This window comes from Onychostoma macrolepis, chromosome 14 (assembly GCF_012432095.1).
Source record: "Onychostoma macrolepis isolate SWU-2019 chromosome 14, ASM1243209v1, whole genome shotgun sequence".
Taxonomy (NCBI): domain Eukaryota; kingdom Metazoa; phylum Chordata; class Actinopteri; order Cypriniformes; family Cyprinidae; genus Onychostoma; species Onychostoma macrolepis.
In genome coordinates, this window is record NC_081168.1 from 20816812 (window position 1) to 20844701 (window position 27890).

At 36.3% G+C, this 27890-nt stretch overlaps 1 protein-coding gene across 2 annotated transcripts in view; it reads left to right on the top strand.

Annotated features, from left to right (window-relative positions):
- Positions 1 to 5775: 5775 nt before the first annotated feature.
- LOC131553083 (nucleophosmin-like) overlaps positions 5776 to 27890 on the top strand; it is a 63378-nt gene continuing 41263 nt past the window's right edge. For both annotated transcript variants that reach the window (XM_058797451.1, XM_058797450.1), the window contains exons 1-8: positions 5776 to 5927; positions 6315 to 6397; positions 6976 to 7095; positions 12292 to 12385; positions 13516 to 13625; positions 14711 to 14796; positions 14894 to 14960; positions 17407 to 17487. In XM_058797451.1, coding sequence (XP_058653434.1) covers positions 5879 to 5927; positions 6315 to 6397; positions 6976 to 7095; positions 12292 to 12385; positions 13516 to 13625; positions 14711 to 14796; positions 14894 to 14960; positions 17407 to 17487 — 690 coding nt within the window. In that variant the 5' untranslated portion in view covers positions 5776 to 5878. The remainder of the gene's footprint in view (positions 5928 to 6314; positions 6398 to 6975; positions 7096 to 12291; positions 12386 to 13515; positions 13626 to 14710; positions 14797 to 14893; positions 14961 to 17406; positions 17488 to 27890) is intronic.

Consider the following 27890-nt stretch of genomic DNA (forward strand, 5'->3'; position numbering starts at 1 on the left):
TAAAATCTTGCAAACTGTTTCTGAAATTACTGAAGACATTCAAATAAAACATTTTTTATATTTTAAATAGATTTTTTTTTATAAAAAGTTATTTGTCTCAGGTAACCAAAAAAGCATTTTGTGTTGTGACTTCCAAATGAACTACTTGTATTTAAGACAAAAATATTATTTAATATGATCGAACAAATCAGGTTGCTAACTAAAGTCAGTTGAAGTAGAAATAGCATTTTTATTTAGTGGATTTAAAAATAAATTAATTAATTAAATAAATATATTAATAAATATATAAGTAAATAAAATACTTTTCCTCAGCTTTCTATGAAGAACTTTCTATTCTTCAAAAATAAATAAATAAATAAATAAAATAAATAAATCCTGAAAATGCTTTTCCACATCAATAATAATAACAAGAATCATTATTCATAAATGAGAACCAGCAATAACTGATAATAATTAGGCAGTAAATCAGCATTAGACTGATCTTGTGAAACTGAAGACTGGAGTAATGTAAAATAAATAAAAGCAAAATAAATTACAGTGAAAAAAGTGTTATATTAAATTGTCATAATGTCACAATATTACTGTTATACAATTATTGGTAAGTACAAGAAGCTATATAATTAAGTACACTTTTAAAAACATAAATAAAAACTTTTGAATGTTAGATTTTTATACTTCAAATATTAGATTTCAATGGAATTTAAATAGTAATAAGTATAAGATATTAAGTAATGTATATTCAATCTAAGAAAAGTCCATAAAAACACAGCTCAATGTAGTCTACCATTAATATAAAAGAATTTTCCACATTTATTTATTACAGGTGTTTTACCCGTATTTTGAATTACGCATTGCATTGCATTGTGTTTTGTTTTAGGTTTGAGGGGAAATGTCTGTAAATTTAACGGAAAACGTACTGGTAATTATCTGCCAAAACATTATCCGTTTTTCTATGGATTTTTTTCTTTTCTTACAGTGTTGATCAAACCTCTCTTTGTTTATGTATTCTCTTCTATTATAAAGCTGTCATCAGATTTATCAGCCTATACCATAGCAAAACAACAATTTGACAACTGTCTGTTTTAGCCATCACACTCCTGGTTTGTTTAGCCAAGTTTGATGCCATCTCGCCTGGTTAAGATCCTGTCAGTGTGAGTCGGTTGCCGCGGTGACGCATCTCCTACCCTCATTTCCTCTGTCAGTCTTCCAGTCGCTTTCATCTTCCTGTCTATTCTGCCATTGCGACGTGACTTGGCTCATTTTACTGAAATTCCTTTCGGCCTCTGTTTTCGAAAACTCTCTATTGTGTTTGGCCACAGGTGCTCTGAGCCTCTCTTTCTCCTGCTGATGTGCCTTTATGCTTTTTTGCCCTATCTACCTGATGGCCCCCACCTCAGCCAATAAAATGTTGCCACACAAGATGAGCGAGAAGCGAGAGGTTAAAGTATCACACTTCTTATCTCACTCAATGTTCCTAGACAGGCTCCTGTTTATCTCACAGACGCTACAAACCAATATGACCTATATGGCCTCCAGTTCTTCACAATAAATCTGTGATTTCAGATTACATCGGATGTCCGACGGTTCAAAGATCAACCGCACTAAACAAACAAATGCATAAACACAGTCCTCAAGAAACAACAATAAGCTTTAGGCTGAACACACAAGAAGAGTGAAAACCATGCATCATGCATACCGTAATCTAAATATCTGTGTTAAATGAAATGTCTTCACTCTTAAAAATAAAGGTGCTTAAAAGGCACTTCACAGCGATGCCATATATAGAAACCATTCAGTCAAAAGTTCTTCAAAGAACCATCTCTTTCTTACCTTTTTATAATCGGAAGAGCCTTCTTTCGCCACAAAGAACCTTTTGGGAAACAGATGTTAAAGGTTCTTTATGGAACCATTTAGACAAAAAAGGCTCTTCTATGGCATCGTGAAGCACCTTTAATTTTAAGAGTGTTGGTGTGCTTCAAATAGACTGTATTGATGTTTTATCTTTATACAGATGCAGTGATGGCTATCTATGTGTCTAGTTACTCAAGTCCTTCGAAAGAATTCAATTTCTTTTTATCAAGAAAAGAATGGAGTACTATGGGACACTCACTACTATACAATTTAATGTAACATAATAAGGCTTTTTCATAGCATCTGTGGTACAATCTCTACCAAATGTCGGGCCATCAAGAGCGTCACCACAGTTAAACAACACACAACGCATCTGATATACCTGTAGTTTTACTGACACATCTAAATGGTAGATCTGCTCATCTGCGTTTGTGAAAATCAGATAGCTGGTTCTCTTCCAGAAAGAGATACAGGTCTGCGAAAACATTTCTGTGAAAGCGAGAAAGTTAGGAAAATATTTGAGAGTATAAAAGACACTTTAGAGACTCTGTAAAGCCTGACATATGAAATAATAATCAGAATAGTCAATAGCACATTTAAGTGAGAATAAGAAGCTCATACCTGAAGAAAAATTTCATTCGGAGGCCAAACCGAGCAATTATTTGCAATTTGGTGCAGATGTTGTTATTTGCATGGCCAAAAAATAAGAAGAAATTCTGATTGTCATGTAAATCAATAAGATTTTTTTTATAACAGTATTACAGACTACTTACATAATATCATAATATACATAATAGCTGTCGGCTGACGCTCTATTTCTCTATTTCTCCCAACAATACTAGCCTATATCTTAATAAGAGGATGTTTCACATTTTAACACTATAGATAGATAGATAGACATAAAGTATGGATAATCATGTCACCCTAAGCTGTTTCAGTCCAGAAAGTTATCTTGAAATATTAATAATATAAATTTCAGTAAAGATTTTTACAGAAGAAAAAAAAAATGCATTAAACACTAAATGTATACAATCAGATAAAAGAAGGCAACAGGTTTTTCAGCAAAGTTTTGATTATGTTGATAATTTAGAGGCTATGATAGAGGATAATTGACCCATTTTACTAATTTGGCATTATCTGGCTGGTAAACAACAAACAAACAAACAAACAAAACCACATAAAAGAAAGATTCATATGATCTCAGTATTTTTAAGTATCCCATGTCTCTGCACACCTGCTAGATATCAGCAAAAAAAAAAAACATGTTGGTCAACCACAACAGTACAGATTCCCTAAGTCCTTAGGTTAATATGACAAATCCTCATGGCATATCCATATTTATACTGTTTTAAGCAAACTTTTAATATTAAAGAGCTTGTCAGAGTACAACCAGTTTTCTGTTGGTAAATACCTCATACTAAAGATGTTTATAAAGGTTGTACCCTCCTTTAGAGGATTTATGAGAAATAATTGTTTATGTGAATATTAAGCAAAGTGTTGACAGGGTCCAGCGATACATATATAAATTAGTGGTGTCAAAATTAGCGCGTTAACTAATTTGAACGTGTTTTCAGTTTAATTTAAAAATATTTAACGCAGTTAACGCAGGGGCGGGGCTACGGTTGGCCACCCCTCTCACAACTGCTGCTTCTGTCACTTTTTCTCTTGACAAGAAGTGCATTTATTCAGTCTCAGAGCGTCTTTACGACCACACCAAACGGGAGACGTTTCAGACGCGCGCTCCACTTCACTTCAGCGCCAGGCGCGAGTCAAACGAGCGCGGAAACGGTACTGGGCTCGCCTCTTCCACTGCACGCACAAAGGCGCCGGCGCGCGCTGTAGCCTGTATTCTTTCATATCAAAGCGCGAAATAAACTACGTGCATGCAATGTTGTGGTCAGTTAAGTCATGAAGTTACCAAAAAGGCGATTAAAGCTGCCTTAAAATTGTGCATGCATGTAATATATTTTATATGAGTCACATTTATGAACATGTCTCTAAAATGGTTTTCAAAAGTGTTCTGGAGCAGCCCAGCACTGTCTCCCCCATCTAACACACCCGATTCAACTCGTTAGCTCATTACTAGAGACTTTAAGACCTGAAGTGGGTCAGAAACGTTGATGAGAGTTGAGAGAAAATACTATGCGTGTCAGATCCGTGTCATGTTCAGCAGCCAGCGGCAGCTCTTAAAGAAATAACACAGCCAAAATAACCTAATAACCAGCTGTTGTTCTTTACAGAACAAAAGAAAAAAAAAAAAAAAAAAAGAGGAAATCAATAACTTTTATAGCTTTAAGGATTCATCTGTATTTAATTTAGAATTTAGTGTTTGATAACTTCAATTTCTGTATATTTCTGCTGAAGGGCGCAGGTAAATATGACATGTATTATAATGGGTTTATGCGAAGATTGTTTTAAGTTCACTTAAATTAGAAGTTACTTTTTAAAGTCTAATAAATGTTAAAATTGATAGCTCTCAATTATACTGTAATGTTGAATGGCTATAGTTCATAGTCTATATGACTAGTCTAGGCTACAGTCAGAAGGGCAATTTTATAGATAAATCAGTATTATTGGTGTCAGTGATACCTTCAGTCATAAAAATGTTGTTTGTACATTCATTTGAAGATTGAATGTGAAATTATTGCAATATAAAAGTATATTTAAATACTTTAATGTTAGGTGGGATTAAACGCGATTAATTTCAGAAAAATGTGCAATTATTATAATTTTTTTAATCGATTGAAAGCACTATTATAAATATGTCATTTTTACAGAGCTCTCTAGAGTTGTGTAAAACCCTGAGATCCGACAGGCATGCCTGTGTTTTGGGGTGTGTAATCAGACCGGCATGTCTTTATGTGTATACGGGTCACTCGCGTTAAAGTGCTGCCTGTTTTGAACCGTTTTCTTTCAAGATGGCTGTTTTCACCAAGAGCCTGCATGAAGGGTGGAAGCGATTATCTTCGTACTTTTTTTTATGGCTGTCACCTTTAACAAAGCAAAAAGCTTTGTTCTTGTGAATGGGAAATCAAGTAAATCCTCTTAAGAGTGTAATAAATAGTCGAGAAGCGACAAGGCCTAGTGAACTTTAGAGCAGAGCGTCAGGCGCGAGTTCGAAACGAAGCTTCGAAACCTTAATGATTCTTTTGATGTTTCGATTCAATGCTTCGGAGCGCGTTTAGCTCACTAAGGGTGTTTTCACACCTGTAGATCGATTGCTTTGTTCCGAAACAGGGATTAAAATTATTACAATGTTGCTTTTTTATTGTTGGTGCCGTTTGCTTTCACACGGCAAAGTTTCTAAAGGAACCAAAATTGTTAATACAAGTCACGTGCGAGTAAACTGTCCTCTCATTGGTCCACGGAGCTGGAATGACATGATTAATTTGGAAAGAGGCAAAACAAACTCTCTTGAGTAGAACATTCTATAAAGGTCTTAACATTTTGTTTGTTAGTGTTTTTCAAGCTTGTGAACAAATGAAGTGGTGCTACAAAATACACATTACAAAGACAAATTGATCTTTAATGATATATTTCTAATATAATTTATACTAACAATTATTTTGCAGAATTAAAACAAACAAACAAAAAAACATTGGGAAGACAATATTCTTCTAATTATTATTATTATTATTATTATTATTATTATTATTATTATTTTAATTGGGATAGATGCCAAGTTGCATCAAATCATCACAATAAAGCATTTGGCTCATTATATTAATATTATATATTATTTTGGAAAAAAGACTACAGAGGACAAGTGGTTTGGAGAAAAATGAAAGGATGGATGAACAAACAGAGGCAAGTGTACTGAATAGTTATTATATGGCGTCATCTGGCGGATAAATTTGGTACTGAAAGCAAGATAAAGCAAACAAAAGGGCAGTTTACTTTACCACCAAGGGTGAATGCTATTGGACGACTCGTACAAAAGCCCGCCCACTGTGCGCTCTCATTCGTCCGTTCAAATGTCAATCCACACGCCGGAACTACGATTAACAGGACCCTCTGTGGCGCAAAAATGGAGGATAACATTAAAGATCTCAGCCGACCTCAGATGTATTTATTTGGTGAGCTGAAATAAAACCTCATGTTGCATAATCATATATATGCGATAATCAGTATTATGCATTCATATGACATGCGTCTGCTTCAGTATTGCTGTGCAATAAAAGAGTTGTGGCTAATGCAGTTAGCCTCATGCATAGAGTTTTCCTTTGTTTATAGCCTAATGTTGATGTGAGCGCAGATGTAATTTTCTTTTTAAAATATTCTGGGCAAGAGGAGTAGGAGTATTTCTTTCCCCCTTTGTTTATTATGATCTCGTGTCTACAGCCTTTATAAAGAATTTTGTATAGTATGTGGATGTTGTTTGTAAAAATGTAAATTTTAGTGGAAAAAACATCCATGTATACAACATTAATAAATAAAACATAATTTGTGACTTCTTCCTACAGGTTGCTCGTTGAAAGCTGATAAGAAAGAGCACAAAGTCGAGTTGGATGATGATGAGGCTGAACATCAGTTGTCACTCAAAGCGGTGAGGAAGATGAAATAATGAAATGTTATTAAAATGACTCACTATTACAGATATTCAGTCCTGCATTGAATAGTTTAATCAGTTCTACCTTAAAGATAAATGCAGAAGTTGTGAGGTGCAGTCATTCTAGTCTTAACTAATCTATTTTATTTGTTCTTTATATTCTGTAGCACTTTAAAGAATAATAGTCTTGTTCTCTATAGTTCTATTCCATTCTGTTCTTATATATATATATATATATATGATATTAAACCCTAATTAATTCTTTACTCCTGGAAAAATGAACGATTAAATTATTTTATTTTTTTCATGTTTGCTGAATTCATTTATGAAATCATTAATTATAAATTATTTCACTAAAACCACTTACCTAGTGTTTACTTTAAAGTTCATATAATTATTAGTAACGAACTATTCTATTCTATTCTATTATAACATTGCTTTCAGTTCTGTATTAGGAATATTGTTGTCATTGTTCATCATAAATGTACTAATGAACTATCTTGTAGATGAATCATTTTGATTGTCCATAAACTCACATTAACAAACCAGTTTCCTCTCTTCCCGTGTGTTCTCAGGTGTGTTTGGGCGCTGAGGCGGAGGATAAATTCCACACCGTGGAGATGGAGGGATTGACTTACGATGGTAAAACAACCAAAATCACTCTTGCTGTACTGAAGCCGTCTGTTCTGCCTTCTGTAAGTGTTCTAGTCTCCATTCTTTACAAAGTTTTATGTATCATGAACAGAAACGTGCAATGCTCAACTGTGTATCCATCTACCTAATTATAAATATATCATCCATAAGTTCTTCTGCTAGGCTTTGGTTATTAAAAGTGCAGTGACTGTTTTTGTTCACTTGATTTGGTTCAGTAACTCTTTATTTTACAGCGTCCTTGTTATGCATTTTACGCGTGCTTACTATAGTAGTAGACCTTAGTCAGATTAGACATTATATTGAATTTAACGTAAATGAAAACGAGGCTGTAAAGGTCTTTACAATAGCACGCACTCTACGAAGTTCCTAGATCATGTAATCTTCACAACTTCCAAAGCTGTTTTATGGAGTTTTTGTTTAAATAATTGGTATTGGTATGTTTTAAACAATAGTACACAATCCATTAATGCATAATTACAAGCAACTAACCCTAAACCAAACCCTAACTCTATTGTAAGTACATACTGATAATTGATATTAATCTGCATTTAAGGCAATACACCCCAGGTTAACAGGTTAAAAAAACTTACTAACAGACACCACCATTAAAGACACTTTTATTTCATTTTATTGGCTTGTTAGAGCCAAAAGTTTTATAGAGGGGAATTTGACAAAGGATTCAATATTTGTACACATCTCTATGAATATGGATAGGTATGTAAGCGTTACTGAAAAGGAGATTTCTCGCTCATTGCAGGAGAAAAACAAATTTTGAGAAAACCGCCTTTAAAAATATGTTAAAATCGTAGTTGAAATCATTAGACACAAATAAATTAAGTGAAATGAAATGAAGTGTATTTTCTTTGTTGTCCTTCCGCTAGTCCAGTGTTTCCCAACCTTTTTTCTGCCGCGGCACAGTTTTGATATGTAAAAAAATCTCACGGCACACCACTAAGCATTGTAATAAATATATATAGAAAGAGGGAAAGGTCCCCCAATAATTAAACATTGCGTCTTCAGAGTTGGTATTTGGGGTTTATATATGATCAGACACTTGCACTTAATTTCTTAAAATCATACTCAAATGGAGTTAACAAGGTTTTTGACGACCGATTGACAGAGATCTGTGTTTTGTCCATCATTAGAATGGCCGCATCTGAGCATCACATTTTCATTAGTTTGCAGTTTTAAAGTTTATTGTAGCTATATGGGCACTCAGTTTCTCTTGTTGTTAAATACATTTGACCAAAATCTCACGATAGATAGAAGACGAACCGCTATGCACAGGATATTTAAAACGTACAAAAGTGTATTGGCTACAACTAGACAGCAAATGCTAAGACAGACTGCTCTTTAAACATACAAAAACATTAGCCTTTATAGACATTGTTTCTTGAGTAAAGGAAACGCTGCTCTTATTCAAACATCAGTTATTTACCCTTGCATTGTGAAGAAGTAGGCGTCTGCCTTCAAACTGCGCGGCGCTTCATTCTGAATGGAGGCGGGGTGGAGTTATGAGGTTTGACTGACAATTTGAGGATCCAATGGCATTACGAGGTTTAGTCACAAGCTCTTTTGAATGCTTTTCATTGGTTAAATATTTGTAAACCCCACAAACAGACATAACGATGACCAATAGCACTGATTTACAATAATAATAACAAAATATAATAGAGATATGGAAGTTTTAGATAATTTTCCACGGCACACCCGACAACCCGTCACGTGTGGTTGGGAAACACTGCGCTAGTCTGCAAAAACACGTTATGAGACCAAAATGGCAAAACTGATCAGTGCATGGAAAAAAAACAAAAAAAACAATGTTTTTGCCTGTAGGTTCCCCAAATTAATATTGCAGACAAGACTACAAGTTTACTCTAATTCGTTTTGTAAATAAAAAAGAGATTACTAAAAGCCAGTTGTTATTATGCTCGCAATAACATCTTGTATATGTATTTATACTGTGGAGGGATGCCTGTTATGGGTGTTTTATGGTATTGGAAGAATGTGTCTAATAAAAATTCCAGCTGTGCCGAGGCTGGTCAAGTTGTGATTGACAGATTGTTTTTTTGAAGAGGCTGGGCCATCGTTGCATCATCAGGACAGCAGGCACAAGCTCTCCATGACATCAGCACATATTGGCCTCTGTTTTATATCAGCTATGGAAAATGTGAGCATTTCCAAAGAGCTCTGGGAGGAATCTATGTTTTATGGCTTTTTATGGTTTGCAACTCTATTTGTGTTCTGATAGATACCAACTGCTGGTTTGATTAGTACAGTGGGTTGAGTTTTTAATGCTGGTATGCTCATTTTGACACTTGAGGTCATCTATTTTAGGGCATAGCTGCTGTTTTGTCCAAATCTGTAAGCCCTTTTTGTGTTATTTCAACCCTGTCTGTAAGATCTTGGATTTTGTTCAGTTTATTCAATCCCAAAATTAGAAAACGCCCCGGGATATGTGACTCGAGCAATAATTGTACCTTAATTACAAGGTTTTGTCTCTATTGCTCGGGAGACAATCAACTCATCAGTCAGCGTTTGTGTTGAAACAGATCATCTGAGATGATTTTGGACGTGAGGGATTGTTCGCCATTCAACGTAATTACAACAGTTACATAGCTGTCATTTAAAGCATTAAGCAGACCATCGCGCCCTCAGCTGTTTACATCTGGTTGCCATCGATGCAAGTGCCGTTGCCTGGCGCAGTGGAATGTTCATTCAGAATTTTTGGCTGTGGCTTGTATTTCGCGAGTTGCGCAATTGTACTGATGTTTAGCTGAAGGCCTGTCTCAGATGTACTGGCATGGAGTGATCAGGACAGATCCCAGTCGTGAATTCTTTCTGAGAAACCAATCTTGTTCGGTTGTTTGTGGTGGGAATCATTTAGTGTTGGGCGGTATGAGCAAAAATTTATATCACGGTATTTTTCAAAATTATACCGGTTTTGCGGTATATGACAGTATTTATTTTTTTCATTTAACCACATTTTCTACTGACTGAGAGAGGAAAAACTGCAGTAGATTGACTTGATGAGCGAATATTGTAGAAAAATTCCACACTAAATAGTGACTAAACACGAATATAGTGCTAAAGTCGCGCTCGTGTGTGTGAGACGCGGGCGGTGGATATTGTGGATGAGTTCTTCTGTGTCATCATGTTCTACTAGTTCTACAGCTTCAGAACTTTCACGCTTAGTAACACATACAGCTGTGTCCTCGCCACAATGCAATAGTGAAAAGAGACCCCTCTCAAACAGTGTCGCGTTCCAAAAGTTATTTAAATGACACCGGTATTAAGTATTTTAAAAATTCATATCATAAGAAAAATAAACACCGGTATTCGGTATGAACCGGTATATCGCCCAGCACTATCATTTATTATCTGATTTTAGTACAAAATTGTCTAATAATAAACACTTAGTAGTTTGTTTTAATATTCAATAATTTACAATACTTGGGTTTTCAGTGGTTTTGAAGGAAGTCTGTTATGCTTACCAAAGTTTAGAGCTGCTTAGAGCGATTAAAGGGTTACTCTACCCCAAAATGAACATTTTGTCATTAATCACTTACCCTCATGTCGTTCCAAACCCGTACAAGCTTTGTTTGTCTTCGGAACACAATTTAAGATATTTTGGATGAAAACCAGGAGGCTTTTGACTGTCCCATTGACTGCCAAACAATTAACACTGTCAAGACCCAGAAAAGTATGAAAGACATCGGCAAAATAATTGTACGCAAAGAAAACAAAAATAACGACTTGATTCAACAATTCTCTCCTCTGCGTCAGCATGGCGACATTTTGGAGAATATCCGCTGGATGCAAACTGCGTACGCTGTTCTGTGTCAGCCGCACCGCACGAATACACTGTTTTTGTTTAAATCAAAGCGTAACTTTACTCATAACATTACAGTTGAACCACTGATGGCAGATCTTCAGACTATTCTGAAGATGTTTTTTATACTTTTCTGGGTCTTGACAGTGTTAATTGTTTGGCAGTCAATGGGACAGTCACAAGCCTCCCGGTTTTCATCCAAAATATCTTAAAATGTGTTCAGAAGATGAACAAAGCTTTTACGGGTTTGGAACGACATGGGGGAAGTGATTAATGGAGTAAAATTTTAATCGTTAAAAGATATCACAATCTCGATTCAAACACTCATGCGATCCCATTTTTAAATGACAACGATTCGCCCTTGTCTGTTAAACCTTTGAAAAAAACGGAAAATAAACCCAGCTTCACAAACAGTCTTTAAACTACACAATATTATTTCTGTCTTACAGTCATTCATATTATCACAAAAATACTGGGATGAAAGTTTATAGTTTAGATATAAACATTGATGTCAATGGTAGCGCTCAAATCTTTTGAACGTAGGCCTATCTGGTGCTTCAAATAACATGTGTCGAATGCATTAAGTGACTGTTAAAAAATGTGTTTGTCATTGAATCATTCATTCAAGAGATTTGTTCAAAAATGCTGATTGATCCAGTAATGAAACAAGTGAAGTTTTTATGAGTCATTGAATCATTCGTTCAAACCGCTTTTTGATAATTTTAATATAAAAAATTGGTGTATTAAATATATTTTAAAAACATATATATTAAATGTTTAATGATTCATTCAAATTAATAGACATCAACAATAATATTTTGTCACAGTATTTTGTTTAGTTCAGAATCATGGGAGAATCGTGATCTTTATTTGAGACCAAAAAAAATTATCCAGAATCGTGCAGCTCTACCAAAGCTGCATTTATTTGATCAAAAATGCAGTAAAAATGGTAATATTGTTAAATGTTATTACAATTTGGAATAACTGTTTTCTATTTTAGAATATTTTAAATTGTAATTGATTCCTGTGATGCAAAGCTGAATTTTCAGCTTTGTCACCATATTGTGTTACACCAAATACGCAAAATAATGATCTTTAAAATAGAATCATATGACCCCTTTAATGCGTCCTTGGTGAATAAAAGCATTACTTTCTTTCGAAAAAAAAGAAAATTGCTGCCCCCAAGCTTTTGTATGGTTGTGTAGGTTAAGTTTTAAAACGGAGCCTCTATGTGGCAAGTTCAAGATGTTTGATTTTCGTTTAATAAGCTATGTTCTGTGTTCTAAACAGTTTTTCTTTTTGTTCTAAAAGTAGACCATGAGTAAGATGTTTTGATATTGTTGTGTTTGATCATTCTCACCTAGTTTGGATTACAACAATATGTGTGTCTACATTTTCCATCTAGCTAAGTCTGGGAGGTTTTGAGGTCACGCCTCCTGTGTCCTTTCGCCTGCAGTCTGGAGGGGGGCCGGTCTACATCAGCGGTCAGCATTTCGTCAGTGAGTACCTTTTGTCTTTTCTCATTTGTTAGGACTGAACATGACCAGGGGTGCGTTTCCCAAAAACATCGTTAGCCAACTATGGTCGCAAGTTCCGTCGTTACCAGCATAGTTCAACGATTCAGTGTTTCCCGAAACCATAGTTCAAACGAACGTTCGCAATCAGCGTCACAAACTTACGTGGTTTGAACTACAGCTCTTGACCTGTGGTTAGAAGCATAGTTTCTTGTTAGTAAGATATATGGGCTTAAATAAATATGCTCTTGGGCACAACAAGCAAGCTAACATGCAGCAGTATCTGTATCTTCCATTCTATCTCAATAGAAATGCATTTTAATTATGTATTTTTGCTCATCCATTGTAAGCGCCGTTTTTGAAAAGTGGGCATGTGCATAAACCCAGGAGTATGACGTTAGAGGGAAGCCGCGATGAACCAAACATCAAATAAAGCAAAATGACAGGGAGCAAAAAATAGTGAATTAGTCAGTACGTGCCATATTCAATACAGTAGCATCTTGGAGATCTCTAATCAGTTAAATAGCAGAAGTTATTCCTCCACCACATGCGTGTGACGTCATTAACAATGGCCCTATGTTGTTTAACTAATGTGGTTCAAACGACGGAGATGCGACCGTGTTTGGGAAACAGTCGTGACTAGCTAGTTCATTTCCAAAACAATGCATCGTACTATGGTGGTTAATCAGCGAGTTATGCCGTTGTTGGGAATGCACCCCAGTTTAGGAAAACCATTTCCCAGATGTGTCTTTTGCCTCTCTTGTTTACTCTTCTCTTCTCTCTGATGAAATGATCCTTTCAACCTGTTGCGACGTCCAAGGGAGTAATCCGGCCGTCTGAAAGGGCCCTTCACTCTCCATACGGACTCAAAATGAATTAACCGGCACCATGTGACACCATTTTCTCTGATATAAGCACTTCCATATGCTTGCACATGCTGTTCAGACACTCTCAGCATGTCAGTTCTATTCTCGGGATATTAAATGAGTGCAGCATTTACGCTTCCACTTATATATGTCAGACTGGTTTTGTCACAAAACGTGGACATGTGAAGTTGTTTTGTTTTTATTTAAATCAAAGTTATTGATGTCTGGAGATCTCTGTGGTTTGCTCAGGTGTGAAGGAATCAGAGGATGAGGAGGATGAGGAGGAGGAGGAGGAGGAGGAGAATAATACATCACCAGTGAAGAGACCGTCCAACATGACCCTTGCAAAAGTGCCTCAGGTGAGCTCTCACATCAAACCACTCAATAGTTAATGATGTTTACACACAATTCATTAAAAAACTATGAAATGATGACTGTTTTGTGGTGCAATACACATAAAACTCCCTTAAGATAATCAGACATGGATACTTAATGCGCCAAAAAAAAAAAAAATCTTTCTTGATATTCTTGTCTTGTTTTCCAGTACAATATCTATACATTCTTAAAGATACAGTTACTTTAGTCTTTTTTAAGTCTTTTTTTTTTTTTCTAAAAAATGTTTCAAAATTAAGAGAGTTCATGCTTAAAACAAGAAGAAAAAAAAATCTAACAATAGAGTAAAAAAGAAAAAAAAAAAATCAGGTTTTCACTTTTAAGGAAGTATATCATTTTCTATTTTAAGCATAAACTCACTTCATTTTGATGCATTTTTCAGAAAAAAAGACCTAATATCTTTAGTCATTTTGCTTCTCTAGTAAATGTATCTTGATTTAAGAATGTTTAGATATTTGTACTGGTGATAAAAAAAAAAATAATAATAAGGAAGATGACCATTTTTGTAGTGTATTTATCACAGACAATGTGGTGCTTGCTTTCTTTTGTTAATAAGAAATGAAAAGGGTTTAACTAAGTGTCCAGAAACATTAAAAGAGAAACTATGAGGTTGCCCTGTTGACTTTTGTGGAATCTCAATAAAGAGACACATTGTTCAATACACACTTAATCCTCTAGATAAGTGTCTGAGACAAGCAACAGCTTGTCATCGATGTGATACACAGGGAGTCTGTTTGAAATCTTTTGTCAGAGTGTTGAAATGATCCCAGAATTCTTATTGAAGCAGAAAGCCATGAGAAGCTGTCACAGTGTTTTTACTCGGGTTAAATGGTGTTGTTGTGATTTACCTATGATGAAATCACTGTCATACTTATTTTTAGTGGCTTATTGCTTTAATAGAATAGCAGCAATGACAAGATAAAACACAAATTAATGCATTAATAAAAAATAGCATGATAATACTTGTCTCTAGCATCTCACTAGTCACTTCCTTACAGATTTTACTGCCGGAATGCTCAATGTTTCCAATGATTGTGTTCCGTCATTTCAGAAAAAGTTGAAAATGGACTCGGATGAAGACGAGGATGAGGATAGTGATGATGATGACGATGATGATGATGATGATGATGATGACGAGTGAGAACTCATGTTTGTTCAGTGTTAACTTTTTCATTTATGTTTTTATTTGTTTGAGAAATGTCTTCATTTCTTCATGTCTTCTCTTTCTTTTTAGTGATGACGACAAAGAGGTAAAGGCTGTTGAAAAGAGCCCCTCAAAACCCCTCAAAACCACTCAAAAAGTGAGTCTTGTTCTTTTTTTACCATGCATACAATTAGAAAAGAGGAAAGGTTGTGTATTACAGTGCCGTTCAAAAGTTTGGGGTCGAAAAGATTTTTAATGCTTTGGAAAGGAGTTTCATATGCTCATCAAAGCTGCATTTATTTAATCAAAAATACAGCAAAGCAGTAATATTGTGAAATTATTATTATTATTAATAATATACAATTTAAAATACTGTTTTAATATATTTTAAAATGTAATTTATTCTTGATGCAAAACTGAATTTTTTGCATTTTTTATTTATCTACTGAAACCCTTTGTAACATTCTAAAAGTCTTTACTGTCACTTTGGATCAATATAATGTATCCTTGCTAAATAAAAGTATTAATTTACTCAGGAAAAATCCTACTGACCACAAACCTTTGAACAGTATTATGTTAAAGTGCTGCACGTTAGCACTGTTGTCCTGAATGAAGCCCAGTGACCAGTAGGTGCCAGTCTCTGCCTGAGACAGAAGATTTTGCATCACATATTCATCACCACCTGTTATTATCCCATCAACGTTAAGAGCACATTACATTCTGTCTGTCTCTTCATATAACACACATTCTTCCTCCTTCATGTTACCTCAGTGACTTCTCATCTTTATCATGTCTTGTTTGCATCCTTTCTTCATCCGTCTGTATTCATAGACGCTTTCTCTCTGTCTGGATTGTAATGATCACGTGCACTGGTAAGATTCACAGACAGCCTGACTTCACCTCTCTACCCATCACTTGCTTGTTTGGGGTCAGAAAACGAATACTTTTATTCAGCAAGGATGCGTTAAATTAATCAAAAGTGACAGTAAAGACATTTATAATGTTACAAAAGGTTTCTTTTTCAAATAAATGATCAAATACATTTTTTTAACGTTTCATCAAAGAATCTTGAAAAATGTGTCATGGTTTCCAGTACAGTAGTAGAGCTGTTTTTAACATTGATGATACTAAGAAATGTTTCTTGAGCAGTAAATCAGCATATTAGAATGATTTCTGAAGGATCATGTGACACTGAAGACTGGAGTAATGATGCTGAAAATTCAGCTTTGATCACAGGAATAAATTACACTTTAAAAATATATTTAAATAGAAAACAGTTATTTTAAATTGCAGTAATATTACTATCTTTACTGTATTTGTGATTGAATAAATGGAGCTTTGGTGAGCATAAGAGACTTCTTTCAAAAACATAAAAAAAAAAAATAAATCTTACAAACTTTTGATGTGTAGTCTATTTATAATCTAAAACAGAGATCCACTATCCTGCGACGTTTATTTCCAACCTTCTTCAGCACACCTGTAAGTGTATTTTCAATCAATTCTGAAGAGCTTGATTAGCTGCATCAGGTGTGTTTGATTAGGGTTGGAGCTAAACTTTGCAGGACAGTGGGTCCCCAGGAGCAGGGTTGAAGACCTTTGATCTAAAATGTATGTAAATTAATGTAGTTAAAATCAAAAACTCAACTAATTATGCACCATTAAAACACAGTGGAAATAAACTGAAATTGACAACCACAATAAAAGCTAATAACCCTGCTGTGTGTACGTGTATTAAAATGTTTGAGAGCGCGTGACTGTGTGTGTTTGTATGTGTGTTTAGAGATCAAAGCGGGTACATACCTGCTCTGTGAGGGCTGATTCTTGCCCTGAGGAGAGACGACAGACGAGCACTTCTGTCACACGCTCCACATCCTCTCTCATCCCCCCATCCTGAATGCTTTCTTCTCTTCTCACAGCTTTTCAATCTCTCGCTCTCTCTTTCTTTAGCCGTCTCAAGATCTATCTTTGAACCTGTTCATTTTGCTGGAAACACTTTCTATGAAGTCTGTTTATGATTATTAATTTGTGCTACAGTGTTCAAATAACACATTAGGTCTTATAATGTACTCTAACTTTGTTCCTGAGAAAAATAGCAACCATATAATTAGTTATAAGATGGTGATTTACATTATCAGTGTTGCTTATAAAGCCTAATATTGTGTGTGTGTGTGTATAGATTCATAGAAAGTGTACAGTACCCATTCAAATTTCTTTATTTCAACCTTTTTTACTCGTCTTTCTTCCACTGTTTGTTTTTCTCTCTGGGGTATAGAGTTATAGGGCAATGACAGTGTACTGTGGTCCCATTAGGCCGTGACTAGACAGGCTGCGCTTTCTACAAATTACTGCTCTCTTTCATCACGGCTCTCTGACAGCCGACTGAAATAAACATCTGAGAAGCGTATTGTGTTACATCACTGAAGAGCAAAGCCGTCACAATCACTCAATTCACAAACATTATCCGCTGTTATGATTCTAACACTGAGCATGACAGGTGACTGGAGCGGCTCTGTCTTTGACACGCGTTAAATATTTTCTCTGCACATTTTAACCTGGGATTGCAATGTGTCTCTCTTTTTCTTTCTCTCTGTCCATTTTTCCAGACCCCAGAGAAGAAGAGTGCAGATAAGCAGAACGGCTCTCCAGACAAGAAATCCGGGACATCAGGGAAGCCCCAAACACGGGTAAGTTATGATTTATTTAAAAAAAAATAAAAAAATAGTGTTGTCAAACAATTAATCGCATCCAAAATAAAAGTTTTTGTTTACATAATGTATGTATGTGTACTGTGTATATTTGTTATGTGTATATATAAATACACACACATGCATGTGTATATTAAATGTATTTATTTATAATATAAATTATATGAATATAAATACAGACATGTAAATATTTTCAAAATATATACTGGATGTGTGTGTATTTATATATACATAATAAATATACACAGAACACACATTTTATGCAAACAAAAACTTTTACTTTGGATGAGATTAATCGTTTGACAGCACTAAAAAAATAAAATAGATGTGGTCAGTATGACAAAAATCTTCAAAGCAATCATGTTATTACTAATTTTACTTAATGGTAATGGCGTAATATAACAATACAGCCATTTTTGGCTGGTAAAATGGTTTTAATATTTAATATGCATGCATATATGTGGGTAATTAAGCAAACTTAAGTTTCTTTTTCAGATGAAATGTAAAACCTATTTTTATCTTATTTGGTATTTGATGGATGCAAACCAAAAGATAAGATTATTTGTAATAAATGAAGTCTGGCATTAGTGCAAAAACAGCTTCACATTATGTAACACTTTGGTAAAGAAAACAAACCAGTTCTGATGTACATTGAAAGGTTTTTCTATGGTTATACAGTATATACTGTCATACTGATCAGGTCTGCTTCAGGATAAGTTTGTTTGGGTCACGGCAAGATGTAGGAGCCGTCTGGGTTTCAGGTTTTGGTATTCAGTCCACGTCCCATTTCCAAGCCGTGCCAACCAAAAGCCAAAGTCTACCAGTGGGTGCCAGAGGTAATTCTTACCAAACGTCCAGGTGCAGTTTAGGACGCCGACGACATGGCAGCCTCACAGAGAAATCCACAGGATAATGAGACGGCCTGTCTTTGTTTACGATCCGCCAACACCGCCAAAAGCAAAATGTGAATTAGACCAGCAGTACCCCTAAAGATAGATGTGTGCTACAGCATTCAAAACTCCAGCTGTGATTAGCTGAAAACCGCCCAGTCTTGGGAGGACACGACGATCCTGAAGCCATTATTTCTTTATTTCTGTATTTTTTTATTTATTTTTTGCACTCAATGCACTTAATACACCTTTAATAATCAAGCATTTTAGAGAAAAACATCTTGACATTCAAAGCTTTTCTTTTAGGTCATGGAAAAGGGCCATTGTATTTTCCCATGCAAGGAAATGGTGAAGCGCTCTTAACTAGCTGCTGGTGGCAACAATCCCAAAACGCCCAATTTGAAGGGTCATTTGTGGTCTGCTTTAAAACAACAAACTACTCACAAAGCCACGGCCTTCTGGCAGGGTGACCGATGTTGGGAATCTGAAATGCATTCACCAGACTTTCTTCTAATCACATATTTTCCTTCTTTGACCGGTGCACATGCAGTAGTGTGGGGTTGAATTTTCTTTGATGTAGATTTTTTTTTTTTTTTTGCTGTAATTGTGGAGCTGAATCAGAAAGATAAAGGAGTAGGAACGCTACGCACAGTAAAAGTTCTTCAAAGACATCTAGAGAAATAGCAGTCATCCACACAGAACGCAAGAACAGTGTGAACTTGAGAGAGAAGTTGAGCGCACAAATTGGGTTACTGAAGTAAAAATTCATTTTGTCATAAATTTATTTATGTGTGTGCTTTAAATATATTTTCTATTTTTTTTTTTTTTTCTACACTCCATAGGGCATAATGCCAAAGCAAAAGCCAAATTTGTGATAGCTTAAAAAGAAAAAGCTGAAATATTACTATCATACTCTTTACTATGACATTAATGACAACTGAGATCCCACAGTGTGACATGATCATCATGTTCGTACAGTCTGACATTAATGACAACTGAGATCCCACAGTGTGACATGATCATCATGTTCGTACAGTCTGACATTAATGACAACTGAGATCCCACAGTGTGACATGATCATCATGTTCGTACAGTCTGACATTAATGACAACTGAGATCCCACAGTGTGACATGATCATCATGTTCGTACAGTCTGACATTAATGACAACTGAGATCCCACAGTGTGACATGATCATCATGTTCGTACAGTCTGACATTAATGACAACTGAGATCCCACAGTGTGACATGATCATCATGTTCGTACAGTCTGACATTAATGACAACTGAGATCCCACAGTGTGACATGATCATCATGTTCGTACAGTCTGACATTAATGACAACTGAGATCCCACAGTGTGACATGATCATCATGTTCGTACAGTCTGACATTAATGACAACTGAGATCCCACAGTGTGACATGATCATCATGTTCGTACAGTCTGACATTAATGACAACTGAGATCCCACAGTGTGACATGATCATCATGTTCGTACAGTCTGACATTAATGACAACTGAGATCCCACAGTGTGACATGATCATCATGTTCGTACAGTCTGACATTAATGACAACTGAGATCCCACAGTGTGACATGATCATCATGTTCGTACAGTCTGACATTAATGACAACTGAGATCCCACAGTGTGACATGATCATCATGTTCGTACAGTCTGACATTAATGACAACTGAGATCCCACAGTGTGACATGATCATCATGTTCGTACAGTCTGACATTAATGACAACTGAGATCCCACAGTGTGACATGATCATCATGTTCGTACAGTCTGACATTAATGACAACTGAGATCCCACAGTGTGACATGATCATCATGTTCGTACAGTCTGACATTAATGACAACTGAGATCCCACAGTGTGACATGATCATCATGTTCGTACAGTCTGACATTAATGACAACTGAGATCCCACAGTGTGACATGATCATCATGTTCGTACAGTCTGACATTAATGACAACTGAGATCCCACAGTGTGACATGATCATCATGTTCGTACAGTCTGACATTAATGACAACTGAGATCCCACAGTGTGACATGATCATCATGTTCGTACAGTCTGACATTAATGACAACTGAGATCCCACAGTGTGACATGATCATCATGTTCGTACAGTCTGACATTAATGACAACTGAGATCCCACAGTGTGACATGATCATCATGTTCGTACAGTCTGACATTAATGACAACTGAGATCCCACAGTGTGACATGATCATCATGTTCGTACAGTCTGACATTAATGACAACTGAGATCCCACAGTGTGACATGATCATCATGTTCGTACAGTCTGACATTAATGACAACTGAGATCCCACAGTGTGACATGATCATCATGTTCGTACAGTCTGACATTAATGACAACTGAGATCCCACAGTGTGACATGATCATCATGTTCGTACAGTCTGACATTAATGACAACTGAGATCCCACAGTGTGACATGATCATCATGTTCGTACAGTCTGACATTAATGACAACTGAGATCCCACAGTGTGACATGATCATCATGTTCGTACAGTCTGACATTAATGACAACTGAGATCCCACAGTGTGACATGATCATCATGTTCGTACAGTCTGACATTAATGACAACTGAGATCCCACAGTGTGACATGATCATCATGTTCGTACAGTCTGACATTAATGACAACTGAGATCCCACAGTGTGACATGATCATCATGTTCGTACAGTCTGACATTAATGACAACTGAGATCCCACAGTGTGACATGATCATCATGTTCGTACAGTCTGACATTAATGACAACTGAGATCCCACAGTGTGACATGATCATCATGTTCGTACAGTCTGACATTAATGACAACTGAGATCCCACAGTGTGACATGATCATCATGTTCGTACAGTCTGACATTAATGACAACTGAGATCCCACAGTGTGACATGATCATCATGTTCGTACAGTCTGACATTAATGACAACTGAGATCCCACAGTGTGACATGATCATCATGTTCGTACAGTCTGACATTAATGACAACTGAGATCCCACAGTGTGACATGATCATCATGTTCGTACAGTCTGACATTAATGACAACTGAGATCCCACAGTGTGACATGATCATCATGTTCGTACAGTCTGACATTAATGACAACTGAGATCCCACAGTGTGACATGATCATCATGTTCGTACAGTCTGACATTAATGACAACTGAGATCCCACAGTGTGACATGATCATCATGTTCGTACAGTCTGACATTAATGACAACTGAGATCCCACAGTGTGACATGATCATCATGTTCGTACAGTCTGACATTAATGACAACTGAGATCCCACAGTGTGACATGATCATCATGTTCGTACAGTCTGACATTAATGACAACTGAGATCCCACAGTGTGACATGATCATCATGTTCGTACAGTCTGACATTAATGACAACTGAGATCCCACAGTGTGACATGATCATCATGTTCGTACAGTCTGACATTAATGACAACTGAGATCCCACAGTGTGACATGATCATCATGTTCGTACAGTCTGACATTAATGACAACTGAGATCCCACAGTGTGACATGATCATCATGTTCGTACAGTCTGACATTAATGACAACTGAGATCCCACAGTGTGACATGATCATCATGTTCGTACAGTCTGACATTAATGACAACTGAGATCCCACAGTGTGACATGATCATCATGTTCGTACAGTCTGACATTAATGACAACTGAGATCCCACAGTGTGACATGATCATCATGTTCGTACAGTCTGACATTAATGACAACTGAGATCCCACAGTGTGACATGATCATCATGTTCGTACAGTCTGACATTAATGACAACTGAGATCCCACAGTGTGACATGATCATCATGTTCGTACAGTCTGACATTAATGACAACTGAGATCCCACAGTGTGACATGATCATCATGTTCGTACAGTCTGACATTAATGACAACTGAGATCCCACAGTGTGACATGATCATCATGTTCGTACAGTCTGACATTAATGACAACTGAGATCCCACAGTGTGACATGATCATCATGTTCGTACAGTCTGACATTAATGACAACTGAGATCCCACAGTGTGACATGATCATCATGTTCGTACAGTCTGACATTAATGACAACTGAGATCCCACAGTGTGACATGATCATCATGTTCGTACAGTCTGACATTAATGACAACTGAGATCCCACAGTGTGACATGATCATCATGTTCGTACAGTCTGACATTAATGACAACTGAGATCCCACAGTGTGACATGATCATCATGTTCGTACAGTCTGACATTAATGACAACTGAGATCCCACAGTGTGACATGATCATCATGTTCGTACAGTCTGACATTAATGACAACTGAGATCCCACAGTGTGACATGATCATCATGTTCGTACAGTCTGACAAGTACAGTCCTAAAGGACTTTTAAAAAATCGCACAGTGTGAGCCCGGCTTAGTCACAGAAGGTCATTACTGAAAGGTGTGGCTGTTTACAGAGTGCTGTATCAAAGCATATTAAATGCAAAGTTGACTGGAAGGAAGAATTTGGGTAGGAAAAGGTGCACAAGCAACAGGGATGACCGCAAGCTTGAGAATACAGTCAAGCAAAGCTGATTCAAACACTTGGGAGAGCTTCACAAGGAGAGAACTGAAGCTGGAGTCAGTGCATCAAGAGTCACCACGCTCAGATGTCTTCAGGAAAAGGGCTAACAAGCCACTTCTGAACCAGAGACAACGTCAGAAGCATCTTACCTGGGCTGTGGAGAAAAAGAACTGGACTGTTGCTCAGTGGTCCAAAGTCCTCTTTTCAGATGAAAGTAAATTTTACATTTTATTTGGAAATCAAGGTCCCAGAGTCTGAAGGAAGAGTGGAGAGGCACAGAATCCATGTTGCTTGAAGTCCAGTGTGAAGTTTCCACAGTCAGTGATGATTTGGGCTGCCATGTCATCTGCTGGTGTTGGTCCACTGTGTTTTCTGAAGTCCACAGTCAACGCAGCCATCTACCGGGAAATTTTAGAGCACTTCATGCTTCCTTCTGTTGACAAGCTTTATGGAGATGCTGATTTCATTTTCCAGCAGGACTTGGCACCTGCCCACACTGCCAAAGGTACCAAAAGCTGGTTCAATGACCATAGTGTTACTGTGCTTGATTGGCCAGCAAACTCGCCTGACCTGAACCCCATAGAGAATCTGTGGGATATTGTCAAGAGGAAGATGAGAGACACCAGACCCAATAATGCAGATGAGCTGAAGGCCACTATCAGAGCAACCTGGGCTCTCATAACACCTGAGCAGTGCCACAGACTGATCGACTCCATGCCACGCCGCATTGCTGCAGTAATTCAGGCAAAAGGAGCCCCAACTAAGTATTGAGTGCTGTACATGCTCATACTTTTCATTTTCATACTTTTCAGTTGGCCAAGATTTCTAAAAATCCTTTCTTTTTATTGGTCTTAAGTAATATTCTAATATTTTGAGATACTGATTTTTGACTTTCATGAGCTGTAAGCTCTAATCATCAAAATTAAAAGAAATAAACATTTGAAATATATCAGTCTGTGTGTAATGAATGAATATAATATACAAGTTTCACTTTTTGAATGGAATTAGTGAAATAAATCAACTTTTTGATGATATTCTAATTATATGACCAGCACCTGTATATAGTATAGACATATTTAAAAAAAATAACTAACAAAAATGACAATTTTAAATGAAAATACTAAATATTAAAATTTAATTCAAATTAATAAAAAATATAGTATACTATACTATATTGGTACTAAAATAACAGTAAGGACTGAGTTAAAGTCTGAATACTGATTTGATATTTTAGTGTTTTTTGTGACGTTTTATATTGTACTGCAGTTTCTGATTTGATTACATTATTCGTTGTGTTCCATGGGAAGAGAAGTCTATTACCTTATAAAAGGACACAGCTTTGTCAAATACTTCTTTACAGAAAATAAAATGTTTTTGTGTTGCAGTTCATCACAGAGCTTTCATCACTAAAGGCAGTTTTGTCTTTATGGAGAAAATTAATGGAGGAAAAAGAGTCAAACCAATGACAATTTAAAAAGTGGGCGGTCACTGTTGCGCTCTATTGAGTGCTTGATGAATTACCAGATTTAAATATGCCCAAAAATGTCCATCAGGCTTTGCCTTTCACACATCCCAAAGCGATTTCACAAACCAAATGACCAATTACCTAAGTGGGCAAGTTTTTTGCAGGTGACAAACAAAGGCGAGACTGAACTTTCACCACTTTAAATTTAAATTTGTCTGACCTCTGACCCCTAGAACACACCCCTGCAGGACAGGTTTAAATCTTTACAGGGTGACCTTTGGTCTTGGCATTCAAACCCGGACCACCTTTAACAAGTAAGCACCCACACAATGTGTGAAACATCCCTTAACAATGTCAAAATGAGTTTCCCATCATTCCCGCTGGCAGTTCACTTGACCTAACAATGTAAGACTCAGTAAGCATGTTATTAGCATCTTAGATGCCTGACGTGAGGAGCACTAATTACCTACTGTTATAGAAACACCCGGGGGGCTGTGTGTGTGTGTGTGTGTGTGAGTGTGTGTGTGCACCCACATTTGGCTAATTCCATAATGGCCATGTTGTGGTGCAAGACATGGTTGTTAAAACACCTGACGAGATTAGACAGTCAAGTAGACATCCTCCCATCTTTCTCAAACTATGGCACTTTTTACACTTCTGCTTCCGGTAGGGATACTCCTACTCGTCCTTCTCTGCACCCTTGTTTCCGGTGGCCACTCCTCTGCCATTAGAAATCATTAGGGCTTGGTGTTGGGTGTCCCTGCAGGCCATGAGGCGAGCGGAAATCGAGTGCTCTGTCATTAGAGCATGGCAGACGTTGCATTTCTTAACAATTTGCAATCTCCCAGCAGAGAACTGTATATCTGTATGAATGCATGAAGAAAAATCGCTTGCATTTCACACTGACATGCACTAGCAGTTGTGGAATGCTCTGTGAGACTGTATTTGCGTGTAGAAACAAGTTTAGTACAATAGTATGGAACTGTAAGATGCCTTCATCTGTGAATGGCATGTGCGCTGTCATAAACTATACAAGAATATTCATGCCTAAAGTCCAGTTAGTTTTATGTTAGTCAGCCTCAGCCACAATGCAAACAGACTGCTCATTGAGCATCTTATGGCAAAGGATTCCTCCAAATGGCAGTCTCTATTCTGATTGGCTAATTTCTGCCAGTTTTATGCACATTTGTATTATCTGCTTTGTCAAATTTCAGATTCACCTGCCCATTGTGTTAAAAAGTGAATTGGACAGATGTTGATTTAAATTTGTAACATTTAAAATTAATCTATATGTTAAAGTTCTACTTTTCTTTTTTCCTTTTATTCAGAAAGGATGCATTAAATTGATTAAAAGTGACAGTGAACACATTTATAATGCTACAAAAGATTTCTGTTTCACATAAATTATCCTTAAGAATTTTTAATCAATCCAAAAATCTTTTAAAAAAGGTATCATGGTTTCCATAAAAAAATTTGAAACTATATTTAATATTGATAACAATAAGAAAATAAATATAAATTACTTTTTAAAATATATTCAAATAGAAAGCAGTTATTTAAAATTGTAATAATATTTTACAATATTACCATTTTACTGCATTTTTGATCAAATAAATGCGGTCTTGGTGAGAAAAAGACACTTCTTTGAAAAAGAATGACTCCAAACTTTTGACCACCGGAAATACATTTATGCATTTGGCAGGTGCTTTTATCCATATTACATTCAAGGTATGCATTTTATCAGTTCATTCATTCCCTATGCCATAAAATATAATCATTATATTTGAATCAGAATGAGAAAATGAAGTGGCTGTTAACTGAGTTGTTATGCACTTAGTCAGAAATCTGCCAGAGCATGCAATTATTTGAGAGTGGATGCCAAGAAGAGCCTGAGAAGACGGCTCTATGGACACTTGTAAAATCGATTCCTATTAGGCAGCTGAGACAGTTACCTGTCCTAACATACATAAAAACTGCATTAGTGTAATAGAGCTGCGAACAATTTGCAAGATCATTGGTAATGTCCCTGGTTGTTAAAGGTCAGTAAAGTTTTGAAGTCACACGCTCGATTATGCTCAGTGGAGTCGCGTTTGTGTTTGTGTGTATTGAGGACAGCTGATTACATCAAATGCTAGCGTGCTAATGATTAAGTGCCGTCCCCTGGCATCTGTAATCAGTGTCTGGCGTAGATTAAAAAGCTCGCTGCGCTCTCTGTCTGTCAGCTGTCTTGACTCTACAGCTGTCCTTTCCCAACACACAAAAACGCCCTGCTATATAATGACTGCACCACACCGGGCCTCTCTGGCCTTCTGCCAGTCCTGTGTGTGTGTGTGTGTGTGTGTGTTGTGAGTGCATTTGTCCTTTAATCTGATACCTTTTGATCTATCGCATGCTCGTCAATCGCTACAGAGGAAAAGGGGATTATTTATTTTGTTCTTACAAAGAAAGACTGGAAGACATTGTCCATTACTTTGTTCCTCCTTCACTTTCTTCTTTCATCTAGCAGGACCAAAAGTTCTGGAGGATTCTTGTGGGATGTTTACCTGTTCGCCTTGAAGCTGAACTGGTGCACAATGATGCATCTAGAGATGCTTTGGTTTTGTGGTGTTTTCACCAAATTTAGTCAAAAAAAGAAGAAACTCTGTTCTTTTTGTTTTCACACTGTGCTTGGCCCTAAAACTGGTCTCAGGTCTTATTTTGGTCAATTTTAGTTTCTTTTCACAAACTTTACATTTTTACTGGGAAAATTTAATTTGCATTAATTTCTTTAATGCAAACTGTTTAAAATGTGTTTGTGTGTATAGTGTTGTAGTATTCGTTCATATATTTGTTGATATTTTGAATTACTTTTCATTTTAATTTTAGTTGAAGTTTTAGTAATTATATAATGCAATAATGTATATGTATGTATGAATTTAGCTCGTTTATTTCAGTTTTTATTAATTTTAGTTTCCAAGGCAATAAACTAATTTTACTCTAATTTTCAAGTTTGTTTATATAATATTTATATTTTAGGTTTACTTCAACTTTATTTAAATTAATTTCAATGAATGAAGATTCAATTTATGTATTTATTTATTCTTAACGATAACAATGAATTCAGCTAATGCAGCTTCCATTTGTTCATGTCCTGAGGCCATAAAAAGTAGTAAAATATGTATAAATCAAAATGTATCTTTTAGTAACTTCTTTTTTAAAGAATAGATATTAGAGATGTAATAATCACACCACCTCTCAAGATGGTCTCAGTTGGGTTCACTTTAAAGGGCACTGAGGTCATTTGCAGCATTCATATATTCACATATGCCAGAAATCTTCATGCTTTACGTCTCCATTTCTTTCTTGTTCCATTTTTTTCACTTACTGTGTAAAACAAGGCTCTGTCCATCAGTGTAACCCTACAATCAGTGTGGATTCCTGGC